A 15,819-nucleotide genomic window follows, 5' to 3' on the forward strand; every position below is an offset into this window, starting at 1 on the left:
GCTGCATTGCATTCCCAAAGGCACATGATTTGGATCCACCAGGTGCTCTACAGGAGAAGGATGGATAATCTCCTCTCCTGTGATTAACTGCCTCTGAAAACCCGCTATATGGTCAGCTGTGGGTTGGTTCCAACTTGATGGCACATAACAAGAGCAATATATAAAAAAGGATTGTAAATTTGTTCTGTTAAAGTGTATCTTCTATTGGGATTAAAGTGTATCCTGTATTGGGATTAAATTTCTCTGTAGTCTTTTTATGGAAAATTGATATTAGGCTGTGGAGACCCAAAATCTTTAGCTGTCTGCTAAAGCCAGAAAAGGTTAGGAATAGGATAATGTTTGGAAAAAAGAGCATCAGTGGTGCAGTTACTGTTTTTGTGTACCCTCAAGTCAGAACTGTCCCATAGCTAACCTTCTGGTGGATTTTCAGAAGTAGGTAATCACATGGGAAGAGATTTCCCATCTTTCTTCCATGAAGCAACTGGTGAATTTGACCCGCATGCCTTCAGGAATTCAGCGCAGCTTCCTACCACTTGGCCACCAGAACTTCTTAAATAGTAGATACATTATTCACATTCTAGTGATGAGGTAGAGAGGTGAAGAGAACAAAAAAGCAGGTGGTTTATTTTATTATATTTCTAGGTTTAATATTTTTCTTTTAAATCAGAAATCAGCATACTTTTATTCGAAAAAGGAATGAATGATAAGTATTTTTGCTTTGAGCATACTAGAATCTATGTGCAAATATTCATTCCTACCCTTGTAGCATGAAATCTCCAGTGGGCAATTTATAAATTCATGGATGTGAGTATATTCCAGTAAAACTTTTGTTTTATAAAAACAAGCAGAGGGCAGGATTTGGCCAGTGTTCAGGCAGTAGCTTGTCAACCTCAGCTTTAACTTTTTACCTCTCAGAGTCCAAGTCCATAGGAGTTAACCTGAAGGCCTCTTCTGCCTGTTGGTTTGGATCCAACAGTTAGCTCCTCAGGAGAAAGATGGGCAGTCTCCTCCCGTGTGACTTACAGCCCAGGAAACCCACTGGAGAGTCAGTTTTGAGTGGACTCTGATGTGATGGCATTGAGTGGAGTGACATCTTCCTAGTTTATAATTTTAAAATTAAGCTTGTTTTAGGAAGTAGCTAAGAGAATACGCCATCCCCTTTTCCTTATTAATTAGGGTGAAGTCTCTCTCAGGGAGGAGTGATAGGGAATGGCAAGGGACACACTGACAAAGGAGATTAATCAGAACTGGCTTTGACAAGCACTGTGGCAATTGGACAATTAAAACAGACATTGGGGTGGGGGGGGAAGAAGAACAAACTTGGGATGAGGGTGGAGAAAACAGTGCAACAATGAATGAATGAAAACACAAAATCTCTGTAAATGTTCATTAAAACTAATAAAATTTAATAATAAAAAAAATAAAATTAAGCTTGTTTTGCATTTTGTTTGGCATTCAGCAGATGTTTTTTACTATCTGCTAAAGATTCAGTTCTAGCATTAGGATAGGTAATGAAGAGATTGAGATTGTTTAACAGCTTTAGTTTGCTTGGCTCCACCATCAACACTCTTGGTACCACCAGCAAGGGAATCAAAAGGTGAATTATATTGGGAAAGTCAGCTGTCAGGGACCTCTCCAGAGTATTGAAAAGCAACGATGTCACACTGGAGACTAAGGTGCACCTGATCCAGGCCACAGTCTTCATAATTACTTGCTATGCATCAGAAAGCTGGACAGTGACTAGGGATGATAGAAAGAGAACTGATGCCTTTGAGCTGTGGTTCTGGAAAAGAACCTTGAAATTCCAGGAGAACACGCAGGTTCATCCTAGAGGGTGAAATCAGGTTGCTCTTTGGAGGCAAGGATTCTGAAGCTTTGTCTGACATACTTTGGACATGTTGCAAGGAGGGTCCTCTTCTCAGAGAGTGACATCATGCTTGGAAGGATGGAGGGACAGTGCAAGAGAAGACCCTCAATGAGATGGATTGACTCACTGACTGGGGAAATGAGGATAGGTGTGTCAGAGACAGTAAGATTGGCTCAGGATAGGGTTGCTATGAGTCGCAAGCCACTTGATGGCACATAACAATAACAGCAACAACAACTATGGACTCAGATACTGTGTAGTACAGGGAGATAAAAGACTATAATATTCTTTACCTTATTTACTCCTAATAGAGAATCTGGGGTGGTTTTTTGTTGTTGTGCTATCCACATAAGTAAAATGACTAAGTTGGAGTTTTGTTTTGTTTTCCATTTTTCTTTGAAAAGAAAGTTCTTTCATTGTTAAACAGTCTCCCATTTCTCCCACCTCAGACTGCTTTACTATGCAACTCTTATTCTGGACTCTTGTCATGCCAGTAATACCTAATCATATATTCTTTTTAAACAGTTCTCTCCCTCATCTCTTTCAATGACGTGCACATTGTTTATCCCCTCTTTTCTTAGTTTCTGCCTAACTCCCATATCAGTCCTGTTCTATAACAGTGGCATTAAGCAATATTTGTCTTTTTGTGACTGCGATATTTCACTCAGTATAATGTCCTTCAGGGTCACCCATTTTGTATAATATTTCATTAGTTCCTTTTTTAAGTGCTGCATAATATTCCATTGTGTGAATATACCACAGCTTTTCTATCAGTTCATTTGTTGATGTGCACTTGGGCTGTTACCAACTGTTTGTGATTGTAAACAAAGCAGCAATAAACATGGGTATGCATATATCTGCTTGGGTGGCAGTTCTGGTTTCTTTAGTATATGAGAGGTATGGAATTAAAAGGAGGCTTTCAACATATGTTGGTAATGTAAGTGCTAATCTGCTTGGAACACTCGTGGTGGCTGTTTCTTGACCTGTGTTCAGTTTTGACAGGCTGATTAAATGCTCCAGGCTTTTCGTTCCCCTTAGCTAATTTAAAAAAACAGGACTAACTTAGCTTAGACAGTAGCTACATTTACCTGTCTTGGTTTTTGATGTGAAGAATAGTTACATTTACCTACTTTATTTTCTAAGGTGAAGAATAAATAATTACATGTATCTACTCTAGCTTGTGATGTGACATACCACTTTGAGAAGCTTTTCATTTTCGTGTACATTTAGAGAACATTTCTAATCTGGACCAGCCCTGGCCTCACAGGGACTAAAAATGGGCCTGGGCCTCCATGATTCATGATTAGTTTTAGAACTAATTCAATTTTTAAACTGGAGATAGATAAATATGTTTTGATGGCCTAGTGGGTAAAGGCATTGGCATCCCGAAGGCACATGATTTGAATCTACAAGCTGCTGCACGGGAAAATGATAGGCAGTCTCCTCCTGTGTGATTTGCAGCCTCTGAAAACCTACTGGAGCATTAGTTATGGGTCAGTTCTGATTCAACAGCAGTGAGTTTGAGTGTTTGTGGTTGTTTTGTTTTATTTTTAGGTAAAGATATGACTACATTGTCTTTCTAAGGAAAAGATGCTGTAAATTGTCATGGAAAGTTGGCTTCTGATCTGAGCCATTTACATTGATGGGAAGTGCACAGAAAGCACTATTGAATATCCCATGGACTGTCAAAAGAACAAACAAATATATCTTAAAGGAAGTGCATTGAGAATACTCCTGAGAGGCAAGGGTGGTGAAACTTCATCTCACTTACTCTGGGCATATTTTCAGGAGGACTCAGTCCTTGGAGAGAGATACCATGCAAGGAAAGGTGGAGGGTCAGGGAAAGAGAGAAAGACCCTCAATAAAATGGATTACCGTGGATGGGAGCATGTCAGAGATTGTCAGGATGTTCAGGATAGGGCTTGGCTCAGATCTGTTTTTCATAAGGTCGCTATGAGTTGTAGGCTGTTAGACAGCACCTATAAACAATAGCACAGAAGACACTTCTGCTGAGTACTGAGGTCGAAGTACAATGATTACCTTGGAGGGAAACACTCAAATGACTTATAAACTGAGCTTGCAACTTTTTTTCATGGAACATCGTTTTACATTGAAAGAATGAGTGACAAAAGAGTTTTTGGCTATTTGGCACCTATTTTCTGAAAAATGAACATAGGAAGCCCATCCTTTCAAAAAAAGTATGAAACTGGAATAATAATACCTACTACTTAGCCTAATTTTGAGAACTACTGCATATATAGGGTGTGTGTGTGTGTGTGTATACACTAACCCAGAAGCTGGCACTTACTATGCAGTTAGTGATCATTCTGGAACATCTTTTGAGACTGAGTATTTTGGTCATCCCCATCAGGAATGGGTTCACATGTTTTGCTGAAATTTAACTTTTTACCTTTTTTGCAACAGTGCCAGCAGATGTAGCATCACCTGAAGGTGGCAGTAAGTGTAGATGTGTTAAAGCGCTTTAGCTCTGGGGCTAGCATTGAGTGTTTGCTTTGTCCCAGCTATATAGAGCAGCTGTTGGGATTTAGCTGATCTCCCTTTTAGGATGCTTTGGGCTGGGTTTCATTGCTTCAGCTTTCTTACCTATGACTGTTAACATTTTATATTCTTTTTGGTGGGATACTTTGCCAAGGTACTTTTATTACTTTTTAAAAAAAGATAAGATCTTTAAACTCACAGTTACCTTGCAGCTTCTGTAAACTTCTGTGGTGTGGTTCTTTTTGCTGATACCAAGTGAAGGTGCATGAAACTCTTTTAAAATTGAGGTTAAAACATGTACAGGGCTTAGTAACGAAAGCTGGCTATTCTAGGTCTCTGACTTCTGGTATTTTTGCAATTGTTTTTAAGATTCATGCAGAAGTGTAATGTAGAATAGCATTTTTTTTTTGTTTTAAATTTTTTGTAGTGTGTGTATTTGAAACCTTGAATGTTTCTTTCTTTCCCATAGGCTGTAACCGGTTTGAAGTGACACTGGAGAAATCCAATAAGAATTTCTCCAAAAAGATTCAGCAGGTAAGCAGTGATGCTGATTGCTGTAGAGTTATTTGACTCTCAGGAGATCCTGTCAGATTGAAAACTTTGGTAATGCTGTTTATTAGCTGAATCCTCTGCTTTCCATCCTGTCATTTGTGATCTGGGATCTTAGTCGTTACATCGTAAGCCTGAGAGCCCATCTGGCAAGCAGAAATTAGGATTACATGTAAAAACTAAGTCAGGCCTGAGGGGAACTCTGGTGGCCTAATGGGAAGAAGCTGTACTGCAATCCCAAAGGTACACAGTTCATATCCACCAGATGCTCTCTCTGGCAGAGAAGGAGGGACAATTTCCTCCTGTACAAGTCAGATCTCATTTGACGGTACATGCACAAAAAAATAATAATTAAAACAAAACAAAACTAAGTCAGGCCTTTGTGGTTGGCTTGTGCACTTTCATTATTCTCGTCAAATGAATATTTGCTGAGACTTATTAGAAACATTCAATTGAGAATAACCATTTGCTATTTTTCAGATCCATGTGGTTTCCCAATTTAAGATTCTGGTCAGCTTGTTAGGTAAGAAAAGATAATGCATTTGTATTTTGTGTATCACAGCAATATGAGCTATGGCCTAATGAACGCTTTCATAGTTAATTTGACAGTGGTTACTCAACAATGCCCTAATATGTTACAAACCAGATACAGCCAAGGGCACTGGTAATAAAGACAATTATATCCTCCTTGGACACTACTGTCCAGTGTATTTCATTTCTTTCATTCACTCACTCACTTATTTGGTTAATAAGCTATCACATATCTTTTGAGAATTGGGGATACAAGTTAAATGAGATGTGGTATCTTCTTTGAAGCTTATATTCTGATTATTACAGAAATGGCAAAAGTAATCATGATACAGTAGATAAATTCAGTGGAAATACGTAAAAATTATCGTGAGTTATGAGAGGAACTATATTGTTTAGTGAATGATTAGGATTTCCACAGGAAGAAAGAGGTAGGTAGAACACCGCAGACAGAGAACAGCTTGAGTCAAAGCCCAGGCATGTGGTAGTCATGCCGGGCAGCCCTCTGTGACTGGATTTAGGTTAAGTGATGGAGGCTATTGAGATTACCAGATGAGAGGGCAGGACAGTGCCAGGGTGGTAAGGGCCTTGTTTGAAAAGCCAGTAGTTCCAAGCCAAGCAGCAGACTAGGAACTCACACACTCAGCTCTTGAATCTATGGCCCCTATGGTAGAATCTTTTTAAACTCAGTTTGTAGGTCCAGAGGTAGGCATTTAAGGGAACTAAATATTCATAACTAAAACTAGACAAAGACTAAGTGAAATTATGTTGCTTTTGTAAAAGAAATGCTACTATGGGTGTGTACAAAGTCCTTAGAGTTTCCTTTTTTTTACTAGGACCTCCTAAAGTAAATATTTTTGAAAACCATTTATTTTTTTGGTGTAAGCCATTTCTTGTACCAATATAATATCACAGTTTTTCAAATTTAAGAATAAAGTTTAAGATTGATTTGAAAGTGAAAGATGGCTTTTACTAAAGCTGTCCCAAATTTTTAAAGAAATTTAAATTTTTAAATTTACTCAAGTTAGGAGATTGAGTGACCTTTTAAGTGTTTTATATCAGTAATAGATCAGAATGAATTATTGTTAATGACACTGAAGGTATATCTATAAACCATTTTGCTATTTGGTTTTTCTAGCTGTTGCAGGTATTACTCATTTTGTGTGTGTGTGTGTGCGTGTGCGCACACGTGCTTTAGAAGTGGCTGTACTGGAGAGTTGTGATAACTTATAGTGATGTTTTACCTTCTTCCAAACAGAAAATAACATTTATGTCCATGACTTATTGACATTTCAACAAATCACTACAGTGTCCAAGGCAAAGGGAGCATCACTGTTCACCTGTGACCTCCAGGTAAGGAGAGACACGATGAAATTTGGCTTTGCTCTTTAATCAGCACAGTCTGCCTCACTTCATTCCCACCATTAGGCAGATAATGACATTGATAATCCAAACCCAGCAGAGACTCCATACAGAGTGTTTAATTTTAGATTGAACACTACACATCGGTATGGGAGGAGATAACTCTAGTATCAGGATCCTTCCTATAGATAAACCATGAGCTCAAAATCAAGACAGTAACAATATAAACACTAATTATAGGGGCTTAAATAGACTTGTTCTAAACATCTGGTCTTTGTCTTTAAGGAGTTTTCTTAATTCCAAAAAGGTATCTCTCCTTTTTTTGGCAATTTGTCACCCTTTTTTAAAATCTTTCTCACTCTTCTCAACTCTAATGACTTTTGAGCATTTATGACCTGTGTTGACAATGCTTTGCTTTAAACCTAAGCTTTTTCTTTTCTTCTACTTTTTTAAGAGAGTGAAAGCGAGCTTGCTTTTGCCAACGCATGCAGATCTCTGACACAACTTGTATTGACAGCTGTGAGAAAAGAAAACCCTTAAGGGAGCAAAATGAAGCAACATTTTTTTGGGTGAAGGGCTGCCCTGAGATTTTCCTATCTGAATTGTGAATTTCCTGGCATCTACTGGTGCTGGCATCTTTGGAGAAAGTGCCCTTCAGTCAGCTGATTTTGAGTACAGCTTAATGATAGGTTCTGCTCAACATTTCTGACAGTGTAACTTTGTATTGCAGAGGACTTTCTGGTTGGAGCTACTTCATTTGTAGGGTCGCTGGTCATTGTATCTCAGTCTTCATTTGCTCTGGGTATCTTTCAGCACACAGAGACTGGGGAGGAGGTGCTGCGGATGTGTGTAGCAGTGAAAAAGAAGCTGCAGCTGTATTTCTGGAAGGACAGAGAATTTCATGAATTGCAGGTAAAGTCATCTGTTACCTGATTCATGAGTTGGGGTGGGAACTGCTGCTTTCATTAACCTGTAACTTGAAGGACTTCTGTTCAAAGCTAAGGAAGTTCCTTATCCCAGTCTAGTTCTCCCTCAAATGATAATTCTTGGAGCTCCAGTGGTATGGTTGTTCAGTGTGTGGTGTTTATACAGGTGAATACACTGGAAAGAAATTGAGAACTTGCTCATGCCCAGAAGATAGCTAAATCCTCTGGTCTTTCAGAAGCAAGGGAAATATAGTTCTGCAATTTGCACATAGATTGGCTTGCTTCAAAGTGAACTTCTACTTTTTTCAAATATAACTTGACCAATTTATGGGTAACATGTGTCTTCATTAGGAAGTTCTCATGGCTTAGTGGTAAGAAATTGCACTGCCATCCTAAGAGCACATAGTTAAAATTCACCAGCACCATGGGAGAAAGACGGACATTGTCCTCTCATGTAACTTACTGCCTCTGAAACTCACTGGAGTGTCAGCTGTGAGTCAGTTCTGACCAAACAGTACATAACAGCAACAGCAGTATATTTTCATTATGCTTGACTTCCTAGTCTTATACTGTGATGAAAGTGATGTTTTACAGAATGGGATGAAATAAGAGAATGGTCATAATGGGGTTTTTTGTTTTTGTTTTTTCATTTAATAGCTTTCTAATTGAGCTCTTACACTCTTTCTTCAGGGGGACTTTAGTGTATCTGATGTGCCCAAGTCCATGGCATGGTGTGAAAATTCTATCTGTGTGGGCTTCAAGAGAGACTACTACCTAATAAGGGTAAAATTTTATTGTTTTCAGATATCATCTGTTTATCTTGTGGAAGATGATTTAAATGTGATTTGTCAAGTGATTATTTGTGAAATGGGCAATCTTCTCCCATGCAATTTACTGTCTCTGAAAACCTGCTGGATCTGAGTCAGTTCCGACTTGATAGCATACAATAACAGTCTTCAGTAGAGATTTTAGTGGAACAGGATTTAAGTTCATATTTTTTGTTCTTTTTTATATTCTCAGCTTTTTCCACAAATAAGATGTCTGTGTAACTCACTCACTCACTCATTACCATTAAGTGGTAACTGACACATAGCTGACTCTAGCTGGGTTTTGAAGACTTGAATCACCTGAGAGAAGATTGCCAGTCTTTCTCCCTCAGGGTCACTGGTGGATTTAAACTGAGAGAGAGGAGCCCCTTTGTGTTGGCTGGGCAACTCCCAGTGGACTGGCCACCAGAGCTCCCTTATGTAACTTAAGCCAGACAGAATCACCTCCCACACCTCACAGAATCACCCTGTGTAATGAATTCTCCAGAATGTGTATTTAATTATTGGGACAGATGTAACTCTGGGCATTTTGCCAGTCTTGACAGAATTATTATGGTCTGGTGTCCTGAGTCTCCATTGTTGGGGAATTAGAAATTTAGTATTAAGTATAATATAAAAACCCAAACCTGCACTGACAAGTTGGTTTTGACTCATAGTGATTCTCCACTGGGTTTCTTTCTTTTTTTATTTTATAATGGTTTACCCACAAAGTTCATATACATTTTTTCCATTGGGTTTCTTAGGCGGTTTAAGCTTCAGGGCAGGAGAGACTGTCCATCTTTGTCTCTCCAAGTGACCAGTAGATTCAAACTGCTGACTTTCTGGTTTACTGAAACATTATGCCATGTACCACCAGGCCTCCTTAAGTGTATTTCTTTTAAAAAGTTATTTTAATATTTTTTTAACTTTCAAAAGCTATATATGTTTACTATGGAAATAGTGAAAATAGGTAAGAAAAATAAAGGAACTGTAAATAATTTCTGATTCTGAGATGATTATTTTACATTTTGGTATGTGGGTATCTATCTTATTTATAAAACTATTATGTTGTATACATTGTTCTATAATCTACTTTTTCTCTTGTATGGTAAATATCTTTCCACGACATTTGGCTTTTCTTGCTAATTTACTTACTACAATGTATTTTTTCTCCTTCCATGTGCATACATAGAAAAGATTAATAAACATTCATTTCATAGACTAGTCTAAATCTTTTCAGTGCCACACTTATTCCAAATCCAGATTTGGCAATTTCAGAAACCTTTCTCTCTCCTCCCAACTGCCATGGTCCAACTGGGTGAGCTTTTTGTTATTTATTTAATTACTATATTTGTTCTGAAACTGTTGGGATCGTTTTTGTCATCATCAGAGTTCTACACTCCTAAGGGAGTCTCTCTGCTATACAACTGAATAGCAAGTCAACATATAGATGCTGGAAGAAGTCTGCAAAGGTTGAGAGAACTGAGCCATAAGCTTATTTTTCTGACTGACTTGGGTACTATCTCATCACCTTCTTGAAACTAAAGTCTTCAGAGGGTAGGAAATTTTGTTTTAGGACCAGATCATTAAAAATTTATTTTTTAAAAATTTATGTAATATTAAAATGCATTTTAAAAAATACAGTTCTGAGTTTTGAGAAATGCCTATTTAGAAGAGTTTAATCACTCCAGAAACTTTTCTCTTTTTGCCTTCTTGAAGAAGTCAGCGCGTCTGATTTCAAATTACGCTCAAGCTCTGGCAACCACAGATCTGTCCTTTGTCTCTTAAACTTTTGCCCTTTTCAGAATGTCACGCAAACAGAATTGTAAAAGTCTCTTGAATCTGGCTTCTTTCGTTGGCATATAGTATTTGGAATTCATTCATGTTGTTGTATGTGTCAATAAGTTATTCGTTATTATGACTGATTATAGTTTCCTAATATAGATTTACTGTGGTTTAACTATTTACTCATTGAAGAACGAAATTGTTTCAGTCTTTAGCAATTGTGAATAAAGCCCCTATAAACATTCAGATACAGGCTTTTATATGAATCTGTTTTCATTTCTTTTGAACACGTGCCTAGGAATGGTATTTTTTAGGTATTTATGAAATCTCTATATTTCACATAAGAAATCAGCAAACAATATGGCTGGGTTGCTTGGTATTCCCACAAGCAGTGTATGAGAGATCCAGCTGCTCTGAATCCTTGCCAGCGCTTAGCAATGCCAGTTGCCAGGCTTATATGCTTGTCTCTTTGTTAGAGAAAAAGAGAACTGATTCTACATTGTGGTATCTTTTCTAGTGTTAGAGTTTTGTCTGGACTTTTTCTCAGGCTGCGTTTATGCCTCTGACCAGGGACTACTAAGTGACTCACTTTGTGTATTTCTGTAGGTGGATGGAAAGGGATCCATCAAAGAGCTCTTTCCAACAGGAAAACAGCTGGAGCCCTTAGTTGCACCCCTCGCAGATGGAAAAGTGGCCGTGGGGCAGGATGATCTCACCGTGGTGCTCAATGAGGAGGGGATCTGCACCCAGAAGTGTGCTCTGAACTGGACAGACATACCAGTTGCCATGGGTGAGGACCACCAGCAGCTGCTGTTCCCACTTTGACTCAGAGTAGGATGGAGTCCCATTCATTAGCGTTAGCCGACTTGAGTTGTATTGGATCAATTTGTGTCATTCTTTCTCAGTTCCTCTTGTTATAATTAGATGTGTGCTGTAGGATTTTAAAAATGGGGTTTAGGGCTTTTTGTGGGAAACCCAGTTTTTCTCCAGAAGGAGAAAAGTATAAGCAGAAATACCCATTTTAGGGAATGATGATGGTTTTGATTACTTGGTGAGTATACGCACAGCAGAGTTCGTATCCGTCTAGCAATTTCTCTATGGACAGCTGAATGACACTAGTTGCATTATCCATGTGTTACAATTCTCACTGTCAGTATTCTTTATGTTTCATCACTGTTGACTGAATGTTACTACCTCCTCAGCTGCTAATCTCTGCTTTTCCGAAATGATGTTTTATTAATATTTCTACTTCTTTAAAAAATGTTTTTCTTATGCTTTCTTTTTAATGATTTTATTGTGTCCTGGACTTAATAGACTATCCAGAAGTTAATGGAAAATCTACATTTATTCTAATAAAAAGGGGAGAAAGATGTGCAGTCTCCTCCTGTGCTACTTGTAGCCTCTGGAAACCTGTTAGAGGGTCAGCTATCAACCAGTTCAGACTTGACAGCACATAACATTCCTGAAACACACGTAATTCAGCAGTGGAGGGTTCTTGATGTGGTAGTTAATATCGCTGCTCTTTGTGGGGCTTAAGAGTTGGAAACTTTACTTAGATACCAGTGTCTCTTTCTAGACATTAGGTGCTTTTATTGTTCCTGCCACAGTTTTCCCAAATCTGTGCCATTGTGTTGCCTTGGAAGCATATGACTACCCAGCCAGTCATTCATATTTCAGTCAGAAGAATGAATTTTATTAATGTAGTTACTACTGTAGAGTAGGGAATACTCACACACTTTCTATCCTTATGGGCTGTTGCCAGGGAAACAAGGGTTACATCTTAGATAAAGAGACAAACTAAGATACTGCTTAAGTGGATGTTAAACTGGATGAGCTGAGCTCCAGTACTTCATGGAAAGAGCAGCTCGTTGTTTAATGAGTCAGGAGGTGTTTCACTGTGAAAGTAAGGTTAGACTAGGCCAGCAGAGGAGTTTGAGATCTGGTGTGAAGTAAAATGCCCTTTCATTTGAGGCAGAGAGAACAGCTTGAAGAGTGACTGGAAATGCAGAAGACATGCTACTTCCTGAGAGGACATGAAGGAGACTGACTTGGCTGGAGCAGGTGGTCTGAGTTGTGGAGGACTAAAATAGACTAACAACTTAGAGGTCAGGAAAAGGTCTGAGAGGTCTGGAGATTTCTAACTGGTTGCTGGTCTCGACAGAAGCATCCTGTTGCAGAGTAAGAATTCTGTGGTGGCTACTGATGAGTAAGCGAAGAGAATATGTCAGAAGGATAGTGTTTTGTCAGGCACAAATTAGAACAAAACCAAAATATAAAATACCCAACAAATCCAGACTCATTGCTGCCAAGTCAGATCTGCCTCACAGTGACCCTGCAGGGCACAATAGAACTACTCCTTGAGGTTGCCAAGGCTGTGCATCTTTGCAGAAGCAGACGGTCAGATCTTTTTCACACTGTGTGACTGAAAGGCTCAAACTGCCCACCTTTTGGTTCACCACTTTAAGCTGTGTACTACCAGGACTCCTTTTAAGGCTCTAGATTTTATATTAACAGGTTTGAGAAGCTAATAGCTTCAGGAGCTGCTTTGTGAAGGTCTAGTGATCTTGTTTTCCTTCCTTTCAGAAGGAAGGATTATAGTTGGTAAAGTAGATGCAAGTGCACATAACATGTGTGAGACATGTTTCTGATTCTTCTGTACAAAAGCTTCTGTTGAGAAAACCTGCAGCTTCTACACTGGAGAATCAGAAACATGTTTTGTGCTTTGATGGTTTTGCATAAGTTCCCCAGCAACTTTCAGAAAAGTTTCTGGCTTTAACATTCTGAGAGAGAAAGGGTTTTTTCTCATAGGAGAGTACACATGAGAATGGTGTGCATTCTAATTATCCCTTATTTTTCTGTACTCATCTTTACTCTGTTGTCCAGGCTCCAGGCAGCTTAGCTCCCCAGACACTGCCGTCATGGGGGCTCTGCTCTTTCTGTGGGTCTCTGACCACTAAAGTCCTGCTCATGTGATGAAGCCCTGCTTGGTCGTGCTTCCTCTATGAAATTTTATCTGTTCCTCGGGCAAAATTAGTCACTTCCCCCTTTGTGCGTCCAAAGCCCTTTCAGCTCTCTCCACATGGTGCTCACGTTATCAGACTAACTTGTACTGAGCTTTTTGTACTTTCTACTTAAGAGCTCCTTAAGGTCTGGTACACTAGGAATTCTTCCTACATTCTATAGGGACTGAACTATCATGTTGTTATATGATGTGGAGTCAGAATCGACTCACAGCTGACCCTCCAGCAAGTTTTCAGAGGCAGTAAATCACACAGGAGATTGACCATCTGTCTACCGCAGAGCCGCTGGTGGATTCGAACGACGTGGCTTTGGATTTGCAGCACAGCTTCTTACCAGTAGGCCTCTAGAGCTTCTTGTGAAGTATCATAACCTGCTAGTAAGTGAATAAGAATAATGCTGCTGAATAGATGAGTTATCCCTGTCATTCTTTTCTTGGATGACTGCTTTATGTCAGCCAGACTCTGCTAAAGAGAAGAGAACACCTCTCTTGTCAAACAAGTTAACACAAAAGAAAGTTGTACTAACTTTTGAAAATGAGGCAAGATCATAAAAGAAAAGAAGAGAAAGAAAGTAAATATGAAGCAACACGCTCTTTTATTTTACTTTTTTTATTGGTATGCATGTAATTATTCATATACACTGTGTTTCATTCATGATTCATGTACGTAGTAAGTTTTTCCTTGCTTTTTAAAAAATACTTTAATTTTAATGAATACAGAGATTTTGGATTTCCATCCATTCATTGTTGCACTTTTCTCCTTGCCCATCCCTCTCCTCCAGCCCTCCAGTTTGCTCTTCTCTTTGAAAAGAAAAAGGAAAAATTCTTTCACTGCTATACAATCGCGCCGTCTTCCCCCCCCCCCGCCCCCGGCCCCTGCTGAGTATGCTCCACTATGCAACCTTCATTCTGGATTCTTGTGATAACCATAATACCCTATCATATATCGCTTTTAATCTGTTCTTTCCCTCATCTGTTTCAATACAGTATACATAATTTATCCAGTTTTTCTCAGTCTTACCCCAACCCTGATGTCAGTCCCCTTCTACAACAGTGGCACTATGCAGTATTTGTTCTTTTGTGACTGAGATATTTCACTCAGCATAATGCCTCCAGACTCACCCATTTTGAATAATATTGCATGAGTTCCTTGTTTTTCAGTGCAGTGTAGTATTCCATCGTGTGAATATACCACAGCTTCTCTAGCCATTCGTTTGTTGATGGGCACTTAGGTTGTTTCCAACTTCTTGCTATTGTGAACAAAGCCGCCATAAACATGAATGTGCAAATACCTGCTTGGATGTCAGATATGGTCTCTTCAGGGTATATTCCCAGTAGTGGAATTGCTGGGTCAAATGTTATCTCTAGTTGCAACTTTTTTGAGAAAGTGCCATACCGCCTTTCACAGTGGTTGCCCCATTTTACACTCCCACCAACCGTGAATAAGGGTTCCAGTTTCTCCGCAACATCGCCAGCATTTGTTGCTTCCTCTTTTGTTAAATCTTGCTATTCTTACTGGGGTGAGATGATATCGCATAGTTGTTTTGTGCTTTTTTTATTTTTAAACTTTTTGTAGTATGAAATATGGCATAACAGTGCTGCTGTTGTTGTTAGGTACCATCCAGACAACTCTGATTCATAATGACCCTCTGAACCGCTGACTCAGTGAACAACAGCCAAAAGCGTACCCTAACCTTGCCATACCCCCAGTAACCTCATGCTTACTGGTGACTCACTGTGTCAGTCTGTTTCACTGAGGGTCGTCTTCTCTTGTTCTGACCTTTCCCAGCATGATGTGTTTTTTTCAAGGACTGGCCTCTCCCGACAGCATGCCCAAAGTATGTGAGACCAGGTGTCACCATTCTTGCCTCTAAGGGGCACCCTGGTTGCACTTTCTCCGAGACGGATTTGTTTGTTCTTTTGGCTGTGCATGAGGTAGATACTCAGTACTCTCCACCAACACTGTAAAACCCCTGTAATCCATGTAAATCCATGGAAATACTATTTAGGCCTTTGTTTCCTCTCTTGATTTCACCTCTGTCATTGGAACTTTCTTGTACAGTTTTTTAGTATATAAATAGCAAATGTTAAAAAACTCTTTTATCAAAAAAATAATTGAGAAAAAATTACTAGAAAATGAATCTAAAAAACTATTTTTGTGAACCTGGTTTTATATCTATATGATGATTTTGCCCTCTAGTTTTTATTTTGAGCAATTCTTTATCCATCAGCCTCTCTACAGAAGAAAGATGGGTAATCCCATGCGATCTCTGAAAAACCTGCTGGAGGGTCAGCTACACGTCGCTTCTGACATTATATGTTGGATATGTTGTTTGTTGTTATGTGCCGTCGAGTCGCTTGCGACTCATAGCGACCCTATGTACAACAGCCCTAAACGCTGCTCTGTCCTGTGCCAATCGCACTGTCTCTGACACTCCCATCCCAATTATCCCAGTCACTGAATCAATCCACCTCATA

General features: G+C 39.1%; 1 protein-coding gene across 2 annotated transcripts in view; it reads left to right on the forward strand.

Moving 5' to 3' along the window:
* Positions 1–15,819, forward strand: part of VPS39 (vacuolar protein sorting 39 homolog (S. cerevisiae)) — a 55,304-nt gene that overhangs the window by 15,404 nt on the left and 24,081 nt on the right. The window contains exons 3-9 of one of the 2 annotated variants that reach the window (XM_006882981.1): positions 4,292–4,324; positions 4,836–4,900; positions 5,396–5,438; positions 6,702–6,796; positions 7,619–7,717; positions 8,422–8,514; positions 10,929–11,112. In XM_006882981.1, coding sequence (XP_006883043.1) covers positions 4,292–4,324; positions 4,836–4,900; positions 5,396–5,438; positions 6,702–6,796; positions 7,619–7,717; positions 8,422–8,514; positions 10,929–11,112 — 612 coding nt within the window. The remainder of the gene's footprint in view (positions 1–4,291; positions 4,325–4,835; positions 4,901–5,395; positions 5,439–6,701; positions 6,797–7,618; positions 7,718–8,421; positions 8,515–10,928; positions 11,113–15,819) is intronic. The other variant, XM_006882982.1, reaches the window with a different exon arrangement.

This window comes from Elephantulus edwardii, unplaced genomic scaffold (genome assembly GCF_000299155.1).
Source record: "Elephantulus edwardii isolate Elephantulus edwardi_28Jun2011 unplaced genomic scaffold, EleEdw1.0 scaffold00026, whole genome shotgun sequence".
NCBI classification, from domain to species: Eukaryota; Metazoa; Chordata; class Mammalia; order Macroscelidea; family Macroscelididae; genus Elephantulus; species Elephantulus edwardii.